The 20,924-nt window shown below is 40.8% G+C and overlaps 1 protein-coding gene and 1 long non-coding RNA gene across 3 annotated transcripts in view; one reads left to right on the forward strand and one right to left on the reverse strand.

Moving 5' to 3' along the window:
- The window catches only part of LOC110834987 (cadherin-AgCad1), a 61,221-nt gene extending 46,121 nt beyond the window's left edge, over nt 1-15,100 (forward strand). Inside the window, exons 24-31 of the mRNA XM_022074765.2 lie at nt 661-833; nt 2,540-2,641; nt 4,808-5,006; nt 5,532-5,641; nt 8,130-8,290; nt 10,407-10,610; nt 11,496-11,663; nt 14,066-15,100. Of these exons, the coding sequence (XP_021930457.2) occupies nt 661-833; nt 2,540-2,641; nt 4,808-5,006; nt 5,532-5,641; nt 8,130-8,290; nt 10,407-10,610; nt 11,496-11,663; nt 14,066-14,420 (1,472 nt within the window). The 3' untranslated portion in view covers nt 14,421-15,100. The remainder of the gene's footprint in view (nt 1-660; nt 834-2,539; nt 2,642-4,807; nt 5,007-5,531; nt 5,642-8,129; nt 8,291-10,406; nt 10,611-11,495; nt 11,664-14,065) is intronic.
- Nucleotides 1-20,924, reverse strand: part of LOC110834989 (uncharacterized) — a 340,098-nt gene that overhangs the window by 44,794 nt on the left and 274,380 nt on the right. The window contains exon 5 of one of the 2 annotated variants that reach the window (XR_002544740.2): nt 10,543-10,631. The exons of the other annotated variant lie outside the window; for it this stretch is intronic. This is a non-coding gene — a long non-coding RNA (uncharacterized LOC110834989). Of the gene's footprint in view, nt 1-10,542; nt 10,632-20,924 lie in introns of those variants that run through there. 2 annotated transcript variants of the gene reach the window in all.

The following is a 20,924-nucleotide window of genomic DNA, read 5'->3' on the forward strand; positions in this document are numbered from 1 at the left end:
TACTGGAATTTATACCATGACATTTATAATCGTGCATATTGAGGTATTTATTCTGCAACAGAAATAATTAATGAAGGACCACATATTTATTTAATTTAAAATAAAATATTGTTCACAGAACTTCAGTTCAATGAATCTGAAGTCTCGAGAATTACTGTCGACAAACGTTCTCAGATTTTTATACTTTACTGATTTGTTGCAGCAAAATCTACTGTTAAAAAAGCTAATGATTAACAACGCTACTTATTACTTATAAATTAAATTCAAAGCTAATTGGATCCAAGGTTACGTTATAAAATATACAGCGTAGAAATCTTTTTCACTTCTATCCTCGCGGGTTCTTAAATTCACAACAAAATTTATACTAGAAAGTTTCAAATCAAAGTCATTAAGTTATTAAGAGATGAAACATGTGCATACAAACACTGTATCAACTGTGCAGTTCACTTTTCACCCAAAAAGGTTTTTAGATTCAACATGACGCATGACTGTGAATGCATGGATAAATTACAGAGGATCTTGATTTTTAGTATAATAAATAACCGAAATCAATTACCGTTTCCAGAAATAGTTCATTGTGTTTAAATACAAAATTTATGGCAGTAACGAAGAACTTCACACGACCTAAAGCAGTTCTGAATTACGCATGATTTGTTTCAGATGGAAATGAAGACGTATTCCATCTGGAGAAAGAGAGTGGTATCATCTCACTGAAGAAGGAGCTTGATAGGGAAGTTGTGAACGTGTATGTTCTGACAGTTGTCGTCACTAACTTCGAAAATGGACCCCAAACTTTACCCGGAGAAAATAGCAGGCTCAGGATTACAATAAACGTAAGTTCAAATTACCCTTCGTAACACAAATTAACGCGCGAGTCTACCAGATATTAGTTCATGGCTGTTATTTCTCAAATCCTTATTGCACACGTCGCTGTGTGAATGCGTCCGTCTGTACCCCAAAACTTGCTTCTGTGACCTAATTCTGGTAGACAGGCATAAGCGTAGGATTTGACGTTTCAGAGGTCCTTTCTGCCTCCATCATCAGGGCACAATAACCCAGAAGACCAGAAGACAGATATCTTCAGGCAGACGCAATTACGACTTTCACTTTAAGATATGTTGGAACGGACCTGAATAAAACAACGAAGCCCTTAATAATTTTATTCGTTTGAAGAGCTGAGTTCACTTACTTAAGCGTACGTCATTTAAGACACCGAAATTGTTCCGGAATTATTACTTCGCAACACCAAATTTGTCTTGACGTCTAAAAATGTATTTAAGTCGTGGTTAACTTTAGAAGACCAACACTTTTAAATCGACGTAATATCACTGTGCAGATTACATATTCTTACATGGTTGCTTCTGACCACAGTAGAGTCAAGGCGTAGTCGTTCCTGTGGTAACCACAAGGTCACGAATGAGCAGGGCGTAGGAGGAAACCTCCATGCGTTCTGCGAATACTGGCCTGCCACTTTATTCGGACATTCCATCTCGTTAGGCTCCACGAATCGGAACTCCGGGCAGGAAGGACGAATGCTATGACTTCGAGCAACCTTAACCCATGTATAATTACGGTTTACTCTTCAAAACAAAAGTAGAAACGTACAGCTAAATTCGCCCACAAATATTTCTGTTATCTATACCACATTTAATAGAATTTCATTCAGTAGTCTGTACAAAGAAGCAGGTAGTCTTAACGCGAAACCTCGCGAAGGATTTTTGCGTTAACTTATCGCAAAAAATGCATCTTTACAATTTGTGTGCTGAAACAGACTAATTAAGACAACGAAGACAACTTAATATTCAGTAATTTTTGAAAACAATCCTTTTACTTTTATTCTATGCAAGACACAGCCTTACAGATTTCTTATGTCTGTGTTAGGGATATGAAAGCTAAGAAACGTGACACAGGATTTTCCCAATATGTTGTATAAGTTGGACATTCATAAGGCACCTTGGAAGATACAATGACTTAAAACCACCCCCCCCCCCCAACATCAACCAAGACCTTCAGTCCAACTAAAGCTCCGCGACTGCGAATACATCTGCACAGTCAACTCTACTTAAATAGTAAAGCTGCTTAAGAAGATGTCGTTTAACTGGTGAAATCCGCAACAGAAAATATTTAAACAAATTAGCAGTCATATATGTTTGTTTCGAACACTTAAAGAGAACCCTCCTGATGATGACCAATTTAGGTCGAAACATGTAGTGGATCTTAATAAAAATTGGAACTACAATGAAAAATTGTTGTGTAGACGGACGGCCAACCTAACGATCAGCACATAACAGAATGCACCCCTTAAACAATATTTCTGCCGGTCACAAAATGGTTCTTTCGTGTTCTGTCAAAATGTAAATTAAGATTTGAAAAATAGCCAATGTTTCAAGTTTTTTTGTATGTGTAGAGTCTGTATTTATTAATTGTATACTTTGGTGTCAATTTCCTCTATGTGACGGCAAAATTTAACATAATTAATTACGTAGTATCTCCACAACAGAATGCTAGGATGTAAAATTTACTGAATTATCTGTTTCAGGTGATCGATGAAATTGATACTCCTCCAGCATTCACAAAATCTCTGTATGCAGCAGGTATTAATACCGGAGACAAATCCGGGGACAGCTTGACAACATTCACTGTGAGTATCATTACGTGACTTTTGCCATGGTTCGATCCCCGACGGGGGCAGAGGATTTTTCCTCTAGCCACTGCGTCCAGACCGGCTCTGGGGCCCACCCAGCCTCCTATCCGATGGGTACCGGGGTCCTTTCCCGGGGGTAAGGCCGGCCGGGGCGTGATGCTGACCATTCACCCCCATCTGGTGCTGAGGTCAAGAATGAGTAGGAGCTATACCTCCTCTCCCCCCAAGCGCCTACATGGCGTGTAGCTGGACAGCCTTACATTTACCCATCCCTCAATCGCCGGACGCCATCTTATCCGTACATTTAGTGACGACGAGAAAGGAAAACTGTCATAGAACCGAGGTATTCTACTTCCAAAGTCTCGATTTTCCAAAGTTTGCTAATAGCCAATACAGTCGTCGACAACTGGTCCTGCGACGAGAGCGTAAATCCAGATGCGCCCTGAGATCAACCAATAACTTCTGATTTGTTATTTTCAATCTATCCAAGCTCTTCACACCACGTTTAAACAGGAAATGCGATGAGCGAAGGTTGGCTAAAACCCTCGTTTCGTAAAAGCTCTCTTTTCAGAGCAGTTGCCTCCAATAAATAAAACGTCCGCAAGCATGTAAAGTTCCTTGAAATCAGCCACGGCCACTATATTCCTAATTATTTAAAGCAAAGAGCTATATACATCCTACCTTGCCAGATTAGACCATGTCTGCGAACAAAATACACGGCTGGAAACGGTAGACGGCGCCTTGTAAACAGTCACTTGGGATGTGCTTAAGATTTGGGACCGATGCGCTGACGTGTTCACGTTAGGAAGATCTCACAGGTAACCTTCGCGAAAAGGACTTTGTTCGATGGATGTCAGGGAGTCGAACCCAGACAGGTTGATGTCGCCGTGGCCTCCATGACGAAGGTAGTCGGGCTATGCCCCCTTTAAATTGCATTTTAGGATTTGCCTTACAACCGACGAAGAGAGAACGGAAAACCCCAGGCAGGTTTGCAGAGCAGTCAGAAACTACTTGTTGCACCAACTTGGTTACATTTTTAGGGGCAGCTTCGAATGACTCGCTCGCCGGGCGTCAGTCAACCTCGCATAACCGTCGGTGACTTCCGTCAGACCTTGTTCGGCACAAGAGCCTTCCGACTTGCCAAACCACGGGATTACTCGTCAGCTAACATCGAGTCCAATCTCTCAGTTCGATCCCAAGTAATCTCAAACTAACCTAACTAACCTAACCTAACCTAACCTAACCTAACCTAACCTAAACTAACCTAACCTAACCTAACCTAAACTAACCTAACCTAACCTAACTTAACCTAACCTAACCTAATCTAACCTAACCTAAACTAACCCAACCTAACCTAACCTAACCTAACTAACCTAACCTAACCTAACCCAATCTAACCTAACCTAACCTAACCTAACCTAAACTAACCCAACCTAACCTAACTAACCTAACCCAATCTAGCCTAACCTAACCTAAACTAACCTAACCTAACCTAACCTAACCTAACTTAACCTAACCTAACCTAACCCAACCTAACCTAACCTAACCTAACTAACCTAACCTAACCTAACTAACCTAACCTAACCTAACTTAACCTAACCTAACTAACCTAACCCAATCTAAACTAATCTAACCTAACCTAACTAACCTAACCCAATCTAACCTAACCTAACCAAACTCAGCGAGTCAAAGGAAAGCCTCGCCATATCTCAGCCGACAACTCGGTAGAAGGCAGCTCAATCCAATCCGACTCGGCTACAGCAAGCGACGTGAGGGAAATGGCAGGCCATTTCTTACACTGAGGACTGAGGGGATGTAAATAATTACGGACGCGAAATCTGTCCCACTACTGCCCATCGAGGGACTTGGTGTGGACAAGATGTCCAGGTCGTGCTCGTTCTTGACCTCGGCACCAGATGGGAGTGGGTGGTCAGCCACCCTTCACCCCCGGGGAAAAGATACCTGGAGGGCGACAGAGGAACGCAGAGGCTACAAGATAAATCCTTTGTCTCCGAGGGGGTTGGAAATCTGGTCTTCAGTTCCTAGCCATACCCTCATAACTGGAGACACAGATGCTCAAAACCTAAATTACTTCTTACAATGTTGGTACTTGCAAAGTATGATAACAGGCATTTGAATTGGTTGTTTATTATTTCTTTGCAGGCAACTGATGGCGATTTCGATGACAAACTGACGTACCGGATCATTGATGGGACCATGGAAGTGACCGACAGCTCTCTTCAGCAGTGGCAGAACCGCGATCCGTTTAGAATTCAGGAGAACACGCTGTTGCTGAATTTTAATGTTCAAGACAGTGCTCTGAAGGGCTTGTTCAAGTTTAACCTTGAAGTCATGGACACAGGTCTGTTTATCCCTCTGAAGGGCAGAGCTCGTTTGTCGTGTTTACGTCTGTATTCATATCCTCTACATACAGGAAAATGACTATCAGAGTTTTTAAAGTTTCTTATAGTCTGCGGGGTAGAACCTTCGAAAAACAAGTATCTATTTTTTTAAAAAAAATATTTAATGTGAAATGCAGCTCACAGTATTTAATAAACACTGAATTAACATTTAATGCTGGGATTCAACACGAAATGTAATCGGTGTATTTGGTGATTTAAAATATATAACCTGTGTACAAATATGAAAATTACGCGATTTACTGTTAAGTACACTAAAACAAATAGGAAAAGTAAAAATTCTAAGTTAAAATTATACGCCTGTGCTTAATATAATATCTTCGCTTCCGGACAAAATTAAATTCGTAATTGTTTATCAGATGTTAGAAACTTAAAACATTTGGCTTAATGTGTGGACTTAATGAAAGCCGATCAGCTGTCCGGAAGATTTGTATGATTTAAATGCTAAATTTCTATCTGTTTCGCAGGAAACAACAGGGACGAAGTTGCTTGTCAAATATATATCATAACAGAAAATAACCACGTGACCATGCGGTTCCAAAACAATGCGACCTACGCCGAATCACGGAAGCTTCAGGTGAGTTATCTGCAATTTGCAAAATTTATTTATAAAGTAGGTTGACGCATCAATAATATTATAATTGATTTTGCATTGTAATTTGAATAACTGTCATATTAATTAATACAAATATTTAGTGCTAATACATCCGGTTATATTTAATAAAGGAAATATCGGCCTAAAGCAGATGCCTATTTTGGGGCTGATACAGCACGACATTTTGAGTTTTTTTTTTAATTTTCCAGTCAATATTTATTTTCATAAGCTCTTCTACTCTTTAAAAATCAGAATATACGTTTAAGGTAATTAAGACTCACAGCAGCTGCGCGGAAGTTGTACTGAAGTTGTATATTCTGAAATACCACAAATTGTTTCTTAATGAAGAAAAATATGTATTTTGATGTAGGCGTGATGATATCTGAACGTATTGAAATCTGAGGTGTTTTAGCATATACATTCGCCGACCTTAATGACTGAATAAGAACCAACACCTAAGTGAATGGACGCGACCCACTTTAAGCCACACGTCTAAGGACACTGCCTATAGTACATCACATTTATGCAAATATCGTACTCCAAGTTCGTTAATATTTTAATATTTTCCGTCAAATAACAATTTTAATAAGATAATAAAATATAAAATATTTAAAATATCATTTCACGTTCCGCATCGAATGATCGATTTACAAATTGGAACGTCTCTTACGACATGTTTCGGTTATATTTAACCGTCCTCAGGTATAAATTAGATGGGTAAAATTTAAAAATTCGAATTACAATCATTTACAATGTTATGCAATTTATTGAAATGTTGTTATCAGATTACTCTTATATATTGGAACGAAGGTATTGTTTTTTTATATCGTGTGGTTCATCTGATGTTCAATATTAGTCTGTAAAGCAATGATTTCAATAAATAAAACATTAATAAATATGGAGTAATATACTACCTTATATCAAAGTTCGTTGTTGCGAAATAATCAGACTCTTCTGGAGAGGTTTATGTTTTAAATCTGTTCATTTATCTTGTGCCTACATTCGTGCTACGTGTCAAACCATCGCGATTTCCTCTGTCTGCAGTAGAAATGGCCTGGCGAGCTTTCTCACCGCTGGTTACTGCAAAAGTTTTTCATACTGTTTTACTCAGACATCAAAGCACAACCTCTCTCTGCCTGCTTTCGGATCTTCGTGTTATCACAGTAGCATCCTGCATACTGCATTCTCAGAAATAATAAAAAACTAGAAATATGCAAATATAATTGAAGCAGCTGCCCGAATTTTTCAGTCCTCCTTGACAAGCTTGTCGTGGCTAATAGGATTAAGACAGAAACAATTCTGAAGTCCTGCCAACTGGACCAATATGAGAGATCAAGTTCATTTGACAATTTCTTAACTCCTTTTATTATGAACGTCCTACCCTGGGCTCGTCCACGTTTCATAAAATAGTTACGCGTTTCTAGTGTCTTCATGCCCTCTTTATCACTTTCTTCTTGTACTGATCTTCTTTACAATTGCTTTGTACGCAAACACAAAGATAACAATTTACAGGCTACGAAAACTCATAATACGAGGTGCGATCGGAAAGTTTCAAGACTGTGTCAATAGCGGGCGAACCGGATGTATTACGAGCTTCTGCCGCTATGGGGTGCGGCCTACATTCATAGTGAATCAGTGTGCCAGCCGGCATCATCGAATTAGCATTTGTTTCTTAGTTACGGGCGTTTTGGTAGTGCATTACACCGACCCTCCTGCGATTTCGGAATGGCGTGTGCATCAAATTTTGCCAAAGACTCGCCAAAACGGCTACGGAAACCTATGAAATGCTAAAGAAAGCATTTGGGGAGTCCGCAATGGGTCGTGCACAAACTTTTGTGTGGCATTCACGTTTTAAAAATGGCCGAACCTCTGTCGATGATGACGAGCGTTCTGGACGACCATCTTCGAGCACAACGCCCGAAAATGTTACGAGATCGACGTCGTACCATCAACGACTTGTGCGACATTGTTGGGATAGGCTATGGGACCTGTCAGCTGATTCTAAAGGAAGAACTCCACATGCGACGCATCATGACAACGCGCCAGCGCACACCGCCCTCAAAGTTCGGCAGTTTTTGGCCTCAAACACCATGGCCGTCATCCCGCACCCTCCTTATTCGCCGTGTGACTTCTTCCTCTTCCCAAAGATGAAAATTCAGCTAAAGGGAAGGAGATTTGAGACGATAGAAGAGATTCAGGCAGAATCGCAGATGGTGCTTGACAGGCTGACAAAGAAAGATTTCCAGGGATGCTTCCAGGCTTGGCAGCGGCGCTGGGATCGTTGTGTTCACTCCCAGGGGAACTACTTCGAGGGTGATGGATGAATTTAATACCTGAGATAAGTGTACGGGTTTTTATACGCGCAGTCTAGAAACTTTCCGATCGCACCTCGTATATGCTATTTAAAAATTTCTTCCCTACTTATAGAATATAACTAATTGTTCCATAAACTGTCACCTCCCTTTTCTAGATGGCCAACATATTTACAAAAGTGTTTGACAGTCAAAGTAACATCAAGAAGGTGGCTAGATCAATGGACTCAGGTGTACCAATCGACGACAAAGCCGATGTGACCGCGTATTTCGTGGATGAAAATAAACAAGAGCCGATTGACAAAACCGAAATAACTAGGTAAGTGAATGTGTGTGCGTGTTTCGTGATGTACCTAAAACCAGTGCGATGAAGTGTATTTGGAACCTTAAGGAGCCTAGAATTTAATTAAGAAACGCAAACAACCTGAAATCAAACCCCAGGTGTAATACGGCAATGCTGGGCCTCGTACTGAGAGTAACGCCAGTTCACGTCTTCGGGAGATTCATTTATGTTACACAAGCGTATTGAAATTTTTGCCGACAATAATGACAGTGTTTGGTACCGAACCCTGGAGCAACTGTTGAAGACGTTCACGCGAAAGGTTGGATCCAAAGAGTTATTGTAGATTCCAACAGTTGCCACTGCCCACGACAATGAAGTCAACGTAAAACAATGGTGGAAATCAACTCAAAACTGTAGTCAAAATATTTTCCAAACACATTCCTTGCGATTCTACCATTGGCTTCCATGTTTATTGATAGAGCAGATCAATACATGAAGTTGATTTTTTGTTAAATGTTCAATTTTTTGAATTTTAATTGTGTATACGATATCCCTTCAATAAATCTTAAGAGTTATAAACTTTAGTAATTACCAATGATTTCTTTTTGGTTCTTTATCCTTGTCGCCAATCATGCGGTATCATGATGATGAAGAAAAGATGAATGATTCCAGTTGATATAAAAGATTCATGGAAAGGCTCACATCTCAACAAATTATTGGTTTGATTTGTTCGTACGGAAACTCTGGGAAAAGTTTACTGCTTACAACGAAGAACAAAATTCCAAACTTGAATACGAAAGTTTCTGTCAACTTCTGCATGTTTCTCACTTTGTCCTACGTGCGAGGTAATGCCAAACGAAGGCTTCAAACCCAGGACACATCACATTCAGTGCATTTCGCAGGAACAAAGCCACAGTGAACATGGGCCAGAATCACATCAGACGATAAAAGTTACATTGACGAGACACAATCAGTCGTCGCATTAAGCAATATCGAAATACCAGGGACTTCTTCTGTGTCATGTGTTCACGATTCTTTCCCAGTAGTGAAATGTTTTTTATAGACCTGCATGCCCGCGGTTGGATCGTCGTCATTTGTTTACACTGGACAGTTTAACCAACCGGGGAAAAACATTTCGTGTTTGCGTTTATCCAAAGGGATGCCAGACCATCTGAATTCTCTCTTGCTCTTAGAAAAAAAGATCAATAACGAGCTTTGCAGCAAACAGCCTAACCTAACCTAACCTTACCTAACCTAACCTTACCTAACCTTACCTAACCTAACCTAACCTAACCTTACCTAACCTAACCTAACTTAACCCTACCTAACCTAACCTAACATAACCTTACCTAACATAACCTAAACTAACCTAACCTTACCTAACCTACATAACCTAACACAACATAACCTAACCTAACATAACCTAAACTAACCTAACCTTACCTAACCTAACCTAACCTAATCCCTGCGGTGCTCGTTGTCTTTCGACTGAAAAATAACTCTAGAAGCCACTCACTTCTGCCCCCTCCACCAAAAATCACTTTGGATGATGCGGTGAGTTTTTCATAGACGTTGAACATTCGGGTAGGACGAAAGTGACGTTCCAACAGCAAGTCCTCCTTTCCACTTTTCCCCGATCTTCCCGACACTCAAACGTCAACTGAACAGGTCTGCTGTATAGTTAAGTTTCCATGTCACTTTCCAATATCATTTCACTACATTGCACTTAAATTAGAATCATCCGCCCCGTTCACTTTCCTCTAACAACACGCCAACCTCGTCACTATAATTTTGCTTTATAACGAAACTACTTGTTTTTTTTCCTTCAAGAAATATCCAGTGAACGCCAAATGTCTCTTCAGTAAAGTTGTCGAAGCAAGATTGATGTTTCAATGCAACACTACATGGATGTCATTCCAAATTAACGTTGTGAACCTTAGTAAATTTTGTTATAAGCATACTTCTAAAATATATAATTTAAAAAAGGCAACTTAATTTCGAGTTTAAATTCATGTAAAGAAGGATTTTATAAAACTGTTCAGCGTGATTCCCCAAACCGACAAACCCGCAGTCCACAGAGCAAAGATCAGACCTCGAACGATCGACACGTTCCACGCAGTAGACACTAGGAATAAATTTACTTTTCTTTTAGGAAACTTACTGACAAACAAACGTACAACGCATTGCGAGACGCACTACTCGAAGAGAAGCTGGTATTGGAATCGATCAGCGACCCAGAGAGTCAAACTACCGCTGACATGGAAGGTGTTCTCCAAACGGTGTTAATTGTGGTTTCGGTGGTCCTCGGGACATTGGTCGTCATCCTCTTCGCGGCCTTCTTCATCAGAACCAGAAGGTAAATCCATTACACGCAATCCTAACAAAACAAGAAACACATCGAAGTTCGATCGGGAAACCAAACCTCACAGTGGTGCATAATTTCGAATTCTAATTTCTTTGAAATGGATTAAAATCCTAAAAATAATTATTTTTTTCATAACAGATTAAATACTTTTTTAAAACTTGGTAAAAATTCCAGCTTTCTAAATGAAATTCCACGACGACATTTAAATTTAAAACAGGAGCCTGGTACAAAAGTTATAACTCTAAATATTTGCATATTTGCGCCATCAGATTTGTTGAGGCAAATTGCACCTGGAAACCGGATTTAATATTTATGACATTTCAAATAATGGCGATGTTTTACAAATTCGTGATAGCCGTCATACCCGAAAACGTGCCTAATTCCATCGTTTAATACGTGGGGATTAGTTGAAATAAAAACTGGAACTTTGGGAAAACGTTCACTTCAAATTCGTTTACCTGTGTAATTAAAATCACAAAATTCGTGAAATTGTTTTACAGTTTACTTTTGCACCCAATTGCTCGGAAAGTAAAGACTTGTATTGCCTTACATTTTTCCGTGCTACAGAATATACAATCGGTAAAGAGTATTTAAGCATCCAGAGGCTAGGCTTTGGCTCCTGACAATATATTCCATGATTTATTCAGTTTTCTAAATTGAGCCCAAATACGTTTAAACTCGTATAAATTCAGGCGCAGAAGATCTACTACAGCGCCAGTGAGTGGGGTGGACAGCTAATTGACTGAATCCGACGTTTCTGTAAAGATCTGTAAACATAAGTAATTTAAAAACACTTCAGAAGGAGGTTTTAAAAGACAGGCTACTTTTCGCTGTAGCTTCCATACTACAAGATCACCTGTTCACATCTCGTTACAGCTTGAACCGTCGCTTGGAAGCCTTGTCCACCACCAAGTTCGGGTCTCAGGACTCGGGCCTCAACAGAATCGGCATGGCGGTGCCGAACACAAACCAGCACGCGGTTGAGGGTTCAAATCCCGTATGGGGCAACGACAATGTCTCCAGCCATAACTTCGACGCCTTAAGGTGAGACAGGTTCGCCTGATATGCGCGGGGTGCGGGGAAGCCCGAAATATTTGCTTGATCAAAATCGAAAGCAGGAATGTGGTAAATTAAAACTGCGATGATTTCGGTTTCAAATTAATAATAATTGAAGTGTAAGGACAGATGACATTTTTCTAGGCGTCTATGATCCCAAGAATAATGAAGACGTGTACGGAGAGAATCCTGTGTTCAATTCCTGCTTGTTTTGGTGGACATGATTTCGTTTACTTTGTCAATACAGAGTTAGAATATTGCTAAGGATTTCGTCCTCATTACATTTCAGTAATATTCATCACTGCCTTTCAAACTGAATCAGCAAAAATGGGCCGATAATCTGCTTTGGGTATAAAATAATATCTTAAATTTACGAACAGAAGCTATTCATTAAACTGTATTGAACGTAGAAAGAATAATTTATTTGTAAGGATAGATATCTTGGATTTCAGTAAATTTATTACCAGAAATATTGAAAAATATTTCTTGTGTTTTGAAAACATTTTAGTGTGTTCATAAAATTTAAAATAGTTTATTTCTAGACGCCGTGATCCAGTCATTAATTTAAAGGTGCATGAATGCATTGATTTATAAGTAACTTCGTCTCTAATAAGTCACTTTAAACCTCTGAATTGAAACTATGTCCTGATATTTCCCTCACACGAGACGCACTGGACCTGAACACAGACGTAGGCCTGCATTTCGTTAGTCGGATGATCTCTCGCCAAATACTTGACGTTTCGTTATCGTAACCTTACACAAATTACACAAAATCTAATTTTGCAGAATTTTTAATTCGATCTAAACTCGAAAACAATTATCGTAGGGAAGGAGACTGCACAGTTCTGGAGTTTAATAAGGGCTGTTAACATCGCGCATGACAACTGAATGTAAGGACTGCCCCTTGTCAGCTATCTGCGACAAATTTTTCAACACACGAATTGTTTACTTCTCTATAGGCTTTTTAGTAACTCCGAAACAAATGCATTGGCTTCTGCATATTTAGTGCCATACAAGAAGCGAGGATTAACGTAGATCACGCAGGCGAAGAACGCAGATCTCAAAACTTCCGGGAGTTTCCATCGCCTGCCACCGGAAGTAAACACACCGAGGCGTTAAAACATCAGATATGGATTATTCCAACTCTGGTAGAAAGTATCACAAATATTATTTGTAACCAATTTAATCATAATTCCGTAACATCAAACACGAAGTTTACAGGACGTTGGAAACAAGAAAGCTATCAAACCGCCAGGTAAGTAAACGGCTGCAACGGTAACCAAGAGCAGGGTCTTCAGCTCTCAGAACGTAAGACACCCTCGATCACTTGTGCCGTGCTTTAAGGTACAGGCTACTAGCCACTGGCGCGACGTCGATGGGAATTCTCGTAGCCTGCTTTCTAACAAGTCCACCAATCTCAGTCATGAACGCAAGGCAAGGAGTAACTTTAGATTTAAATGCCTCATTATAGCAAATTATTATTATTTAGTGTTCTGTCTGACGACAGGTCCATATGAACAGGATCCTTCCATCCTTTTCTCGGACTGGGACCTGTTCATATACGTTCTTGGCAGATGATCCAGAAGTGGTTTGCCATTGCCTTCTTCTGTGTGTGAATGGAGTAATTGTTGGGATGCCACGGAGGAAAACTCCGTGTTGCCTAGACCACGGCCTTGCCCAACACAAGTTATAAATTCGAACCCGAGACCCCAGGGTTACAAGGCCAGCGTTCTAACCGCTAGACCACCTCATCTTATTATTATTTAGTGTTCCGTCTGACGACAGGTCCATATGAACAGGATCCTTCCATCCTTTTCTCGGACTGGGACCTGTTCATATACGTTCTTGGCAGATGATCCAGAAGTGGTTTGCCATTGCCTTCTTCTGTGTGTGAATGGAGTAATTGTTGGGATGCCACGGAGGAAAACTCCGTGTTGCCTAGACCACGGCCTTGCCCAACACAAGTTATAAATTCGGGCACCGCCGGGAATCGAACCCGAGACCCCAGGATTACAAGGCCAGCGTTCTAACCGCTAGACCACCTCATCTTATTATTATTTAGTGTTCTGTCTGACGACAGGTCCATATGAACAGGATCCTTCCATCCTTTTCTCTTCTCGGACTGGGACCTGTTCATATACGTTCTTGGCAGATGATCCAGAAGTGGTTTGCCATTGCCTTCTTCTGTGTGTGAATGGAGTAATTGTTGGGATGCCACGGAGGAAAACTCCGTGTTGCCTAGACCACGGCCTTGCCCAACAGAAGTTATAAATTCGGGCACCGCCGGGAATCGAACCCGAGACCCCCCAGGATTACAAGGCAACGCTTGACCACCGTGGCGGTTCTAGCAAATATGTAAGGAAATAAGCCCTATTATTGTTCACTTTCAGCCAAAGCAGTGGGGATTCAGACTTGATTGGCATCGAAGAAAACCCGGAATTCAGTCCGTACGCGAGGAATGGTGTGTCCAACGATGGCTTTACCCCGGACTTGGAGGCCGTGCGACGGGAGAGCGTAAATCCTGTGCTGGCCAACGGATACGGAAGGCGAGTGAGTGTGAATCCACTGTCAGCCGCCGCCATGTCCAGGAGCCAGAGTGTGGTAAATCCCATGGCCGGAGGATTCAAAGCCGAGGACTCAGACTTCGAAAAGGACAGCAGAAGGTCCAGCGACAACGACATGGAGGGAAACACGAACTTCACTTTCTTGCAGAAAATGGATTCCACGCAGATAACAGAACTATAGACGGAGCCTTCACGGAACATCTGAACACGTGGATCAATCCAATCCACACACCAACTACTTTGCATTGCCGCTACGTATTTGACGATAAAGCCAATCCGATCGAGAGTACAATATCGTGGTAATTTGCGAGTGGCAATGGTGAGAACTTCCTTCCCCCTTACCAAAGGGCTAGAAATCGATGTTAATGACTCTGTGTGCTGGCGTACTCTAACATTCACTTTATAGAACTGACTTCAAAATGCAGTATCTAGTTATTAGCATGTCCTCGCCGTTGCTTCAGTAAACAAAGTATCTGAACTTCTGAAGACTGTGCCAGAATCTACAAGGGCGCAGAGGATAAACGAACTCTAATCTGAATTAACACGTATTACATTATAAGTGAAACAATTCATATGACGCCAGGATTAGTCTATAAGTCGTATTAAATTTGGTGCGCGTCGGTACCGGACACGTTCAGACGTGCTCCAATCACGCGCGTTCTCCGCCAAAAGGCATTTCTACAACAAAGTTCTCTATTCATTCTGTACACGAAACATGGTCACTGCAGGTAAATATATCATAATTTATTCTCTCGTTACGTAATCTTAAGTTCTGCCAATGTTGTACGAAATCTTATCAACAGATACCCCGACATTTCTGTAACAATAATTTAATAAAATTAATTTAATTATTTCGTGTAATTTATGCAACAATAATTTAATAAAATTAATTTAATTTTTTCGTGTAATTTCTGTAACAATAATTTTATAAAATTAATTTAATTCTTTTGTGTAATTTACAACAGCTGAACAAAGCCAATCAAAACAACAGTTCAGTATAAAATAATATATTAAAATCTGTAAAGAAATAAAATTACTAAATTAAAGAGATACAGTACAGATACACAATATCAAAACCTACAGGACATCGTGAAAGAGAAGTCTAATTATGTGTAACAATGTAATTACCTTAATTAACCAGTTTCGCGGGTAAAACACAGGCACCAAAACACGCCTAGCTGAGGAACAGAGCTTGAAATTGCGATTTATTAAATGTATACTAGCCTCTAATTATCCAAGTACGTATACCTAACACCAATACAAACGAGTGTGAAAGAACATCAAAATTTTGTAAAAATGCTAATAAGGAGCAGGACATCCAGACACTTTCGCATGGATTGAAGTGTTAACAAAATTAGTTTATGAGATGATAATGTTGCGTCATATTGTGTTGAATATATGCTTGTTCAATTTTATCAGTCTAATCACAATAAAATATTATTATTAATATTAAAATATTATTACAATTAACATTTAAATATTTAAAATATATTAAATGTAAATCGAACATTTCGATAGAAAGCATCATTTTAATATATTTTAAATATTTAAATGTTAATTGTAATAATATTTTAATATTTAATAATAATATTTTATTGTGATTAGACTGATAAAATTGAACAAAAATTAGTTTAGCTAACACAACGTTGGCATCGGTACCACCTCAGAAGTTTCCTCATCTCCATTTTGTTATAGCCGGTAGTTGATAATTCTAAAATACGAATTTGCCGTTGTCCCCGGTGCCAGAACCCTTACATCACACACCCCACCCCCTATAAAACCAGCGTTGTTCTTGTTCTATAATTCCTACTTTGGCCACCAGATCGCGCCACCTAAATGTCTACTACCACACGACTTCCCACATCCATCACTTTGATATCACAGCTAACAGGACTATCAAAACTTACGATTCTGAGGTCGTGCAGAATGACGCACCCTCGACAACAAATTTCATCGAAAACCGCCCAGTGATTCTCGATTCGAATCGACTCGACATTTGACGAACTAAAAGACACGACGCTATGCACTACGTGCGAAGAACACACGATAAAGATACCGATCCTAACCTTGTCTGACACGACATAGCCCACAGGGGGCTCGTCCCAAACCGTGCGCCGCGTCCCATGAGGAGTATCTGCCCCACCCCCGGTCTGAAGGCTCCCCCCGACAAACCACTAGACTTCGGTACTTTTGACCACGACCTCAAAACATAAATCATCTGTCGTGGCGTCTCAATTTGGGGTTCATTCCCAGCGGTGTATCCTACCCCTCCAACATAAGCCTAAAACCACCAGGATGAATCCGGAAAGGCGTAGGCCCCGGGGTTATCAGAAGGAATTTTGAGTTATGTCCCGTTGTACCGAACGTAAAATTAACCTGAACAAACTCAAACTAACCTCACACATCTTAACCCACCTTAAACTAACACAACACACCCTAACTTTAACCACTTAACCTAATTTATCCCGTCCTGACCAGATCCAATCTAACATAACTCACCTAACCAAACGTCGTAAAACAACCCAACCTGTCCCAGCCCAATCCAACCTAACCTAACATAACCTAACCTAACCTAACCTAACCTAACCGAACCTAACCTAACCTAACCGAACCTAGCCTAACCTAACCTAACCGAACCCAACCTAACCTAACATAAGCTAACCTAACTTAAACTAACCTAAGCCAACTTAACCTAACCTAACCTAACCGAACCTAACCCAACCCAACCCAACCTAACCTAACATAAGCTAACCTAACCTAAACTAACCTAACCTAACCTAACCGAACCTAGCCTAACCTAACCTAACCTAACCGAACCTAACCCAACCCAACCTAACCTAACATAAGCTAACCTAACCTAAACTAACCTAAGCCAACTTAACCTAACCTAACCTAACCGAACCTAACCCAACCCAACCCAACCCAACCTAACCTAACATAAGCTAACCTAACCTAAACTAACCTAACCTAACCTAACCTAAGCCAACTTAACCTAACCTAACCTAACGTCGCAAATGGAAGTAATCAAAGTGAAAAATTTAGAAAAAGTAATTGCATATAGAGTGATAAAATAACACGCAAATTAATACATAAATCAATGAAATGATACAAACGACGTTAAAAGTATATGAGATTGATAATGTAATTAAATCCAAATATGCAAATTAATTAAGCGAAATCAAATGACGGCTTGATGAGCGGCTACAGAACGCATGAATAACGACAATATTTTGTGACGTGGCATTGCAATTACGTACAACACATGAAGTAACATATGCAAATGCGTCTCTTAGCATCACGTGACACATAATAAAATCCTATACTGACTGTCAGGAAACTCACTCCGGAGAATTCTGAGGTCGTCGTCTCCTTGACTAAAGCAAGACGGAAATGCTCCATGACGAAATGGCGTTCGACGTTCCTTCTTGGAACAGGGTCATGTAAACTCTCTTTCTCTCAGACACTGCCGCAGTTATTTTCGTGAAAACGTCAATCGTGTATAGTACGACGTATATTGAAATTAAACAAAATTTTTGTTTTGAATCGTTTAATTCATTTGCAACTTACATTTATTGAATACAGGGTAGTGGTATGAGATGTAGGATACATATGGCTTCGAAATTATTTGAATACCTCTTGCAAATGTCAGATCTATACAAGTTTACAAGTATACGAGTTGTCCGAGCGCGCTTACGTTGCCTATATTCGCGGCAGTACTGCGCGTTGGTTTTGGGTCCGGGCCCGGCGTTTTAGGTGTCATTCTCTTTGGAATTTTGTGCTCTACGCATTCGTGCGCGATTTTTGTAATTCTGGTTGTACTTTGCCCTCATATATCGCGACATTTTAAGAAAATCGGGAAATTTTCAAACTTTTTCAAATTCACAGCCTCGTATCTTTTTTGAGTTTTTGAGATACACACTTGGAGGCCAGGATGAGTTGTAACATATACACCCCTCTTCAAAACAACACTTGGCTTACTCGGATCGGATAATTAGTCTCTTAGATATGATCCCGTTTATGGACACGTGTCGAATCCGGAAAGTAGAAAATCGTGGGTTCATTTTGCGCGTGCGCAGTTCGCGACGTCCGGCCGCCACGAATGTCGGAGCGGTACTGGCACAAACATTCATCCTTCCTCTTTAAAACGAGACTAAGATGGCGGCGTTATGTCTATTGTTAACCGAGTTATTGAAGTTTGAAATTACTTCAACAGAATCTAGATTGAATTGTCCGTCATTAAAAAGTATTATTCAGCGGTTCCCTTGAAGTTACTTCCTGGACCACCGGGATTCCCAGATAAAGTGGAACAAGCGACTGTAATATGTCCAACGGGGAAATATTTTGCTCTCAGCCCAAATTTCTATGGTTTACACGTAGAACGCGCCTCTGTTCCTACAGACAGAAGCCAACGCCCGCCGCCTCCATCTTCCCTCGTGCAATGTAATCATCATCAATCTCAATTTCATTAAGTGGATCCTTCCAGCTGCGAAGGAGCTCGGTCATCCTCTTGTACGACGCGCTACATCGCTACAGTCAAGAAGAGGTTTCAGTAAATTCTTTGAGCCTGCCTCTTTACTGCAATTTACCGCGACGAGTGAAATTTACGTTTACCACCTCAGTTCTCGTTTCCGGGATATAATTACGAACACGTCTAAAAAAGGTTTCGTCACATAAACACGCGTACGAATTAAAATGCCTTTACTTTAGTTATGTGACTATTTAAAATTCTCCACAATTAATTACACCTACAGAAAATAAAATATCCCTCTCAAAGAGGGCAGCTTTACGTCTAATCAGAACCCTTTTTTAAGTCAGTAAGATGAGAAACCAGCCAGGGTTTCAATATCTGATCAATGCCGTGGCCACAACAGTCCACATCTCAAACCCTACTTCCTTCAGGCACACTCTAAAATTGTCCTGTCATCTACGATTATGTCTTCCCAGTGGTCTTTTCCATTCAGACTCTCTAACCAAAACTGTTATACCAGTCCAGAACCCCTGTAACTTTTGACTTTAAGTTTCAACTGGCCGGAAGATCAGGGGTGAAGGCCCCCCCGCTAGCAAGCCATATGTGGAGGTTCCCTCGCCAGCAAGGGATCTGGTCTCCAGGTCAAAACACATGGCAGTACTCAAGTGGACAGAGTCGACAGCGGGCTTTCAGACAGTAACCCAAACTTTAGTACCAGTCAGGGAAACAGTGTACAAGATTTTCTGTAAATTAAAAAGTAAAATTATTCGGTTTCTTAAATTTGTTGTTCCTGTATTTATTGATATACATCAAAATTACCACGTCAACCCTGAGGTGATCCTTGTTCCCCACTGACTCTAGTTCGGGATATAACTATCTCTTTCTGCAAGAACAAAGAAGATAAAAGTAGTGAGGAAGGATAGTTATAGAAAAGTGGCGCCCAACGACGTGAGGCTACGAGGATCGGCCACAACGCACTGTATCGGCGTCGAGATTGGACAGAAGAACACAGGCTCAACACTGCAAGTATCACGGGAGCATCACACGAGCCCCCGTCTTTCCGGAAATCTGCCGACTTCGAAGTGAGCAACGAGATTCAGGGATTCCAGCACCCGCGAGGAGACGTCGCCCGTGGAATCAGCCGCGGACCCTGGCAAGTCAATTTAAGGAGGTTTGGAGCGGGGAGGAAAGCCCACATATACGCTACGCGACAACCCTTCGGTCACTTCAAGCACAAACAAACCCTCTCCAGTGAGTGCTTAGTGAAGTCAACCCCAACAGCAGCAACATCATCTTCGGAACACCAGGTTGGCACAGAGTTTAGTTAATTAAAATGTACAACCAGAAGCAGCTGAGAAACCGCTCAGTGGATGTAGGTGGTGAACCAAGTATCTCCCTCAACACAGAGCTTGAGATTGATATAACATCACCTAGCATATGTGGTCAACCATCTCCGGTTTATGACACCGAACCACAGACCGAAAAGGAAATCCTGGTAGGTGACAGACACGGGGAAGTTATCGCGATCAGACGGGGAGAGAGTACAGCAGATGAGGGACAAGCCATAAATGCAGGGGTAGCTTTACGGTCAGAAACCAACTTAATAACTAATGATTCCTTACAGAGAATTATGGATTTAATATTAGAAAGCAACGAGTCACTGAAACAAAGCTTGAAAGATGAGAATACTAAATTATCGGAAAGACTAACGAATAAATTTGAGGCAGAGAACAAAAAACTGGCTAAAACTATCGAGAAAGTTAGAGAGGAAACTGCTAAACAAGCCGAATATTTCGAGGCGTCCCTACGAGAACTGTCGACCAAGTTAGATAATAAGTTAGATGCGTCCATAACGGCTTTAAACAACAAGACAGAGGTGTTGGATATTAAGACCAGGGACCTATCAAATGAGGTATTAAACATAGATACGAAGGTAAACAAAGAAATTGAAGCGGTGAGAGAGGAAATCGCCCGTGTTAGGCAGGAAATGTCGAGCGAAATTGTAGAATTGAGAAGGGAAACTACGAACTCCGCGTCACCAGGACAAATTGCGTGTCAGTCGCATTCCAACCATGAGCAGGCCCGTGGTGGCAGTCCCACCCTACATCTGCAACAGCCTGCCAGTGACCCGCTAGCTGTAAGGCATGCTTTGGTTGAAACTGAACATCTGTTGCATGCGAGTGCTGATGGGCGGTGCATGCAGAATGAAAGTATTCA

Source organism: Zootermopsis nevadensis, unplaced genomic scaffold, assembly GCF_977971745.1.
Source record: "Zootermopsis nevadensis isolate Lab colony 2312 unplaced genomic scaffold, Znev_1.0 Znev_ptg000008l, whole genome shotgun sequence".
NCBI lineage: Eukaryota > Metazoa > Arthropoda > Insecta > Blattodea > Termopsidae > Zootermopsis > Zootermopsis nevadensis.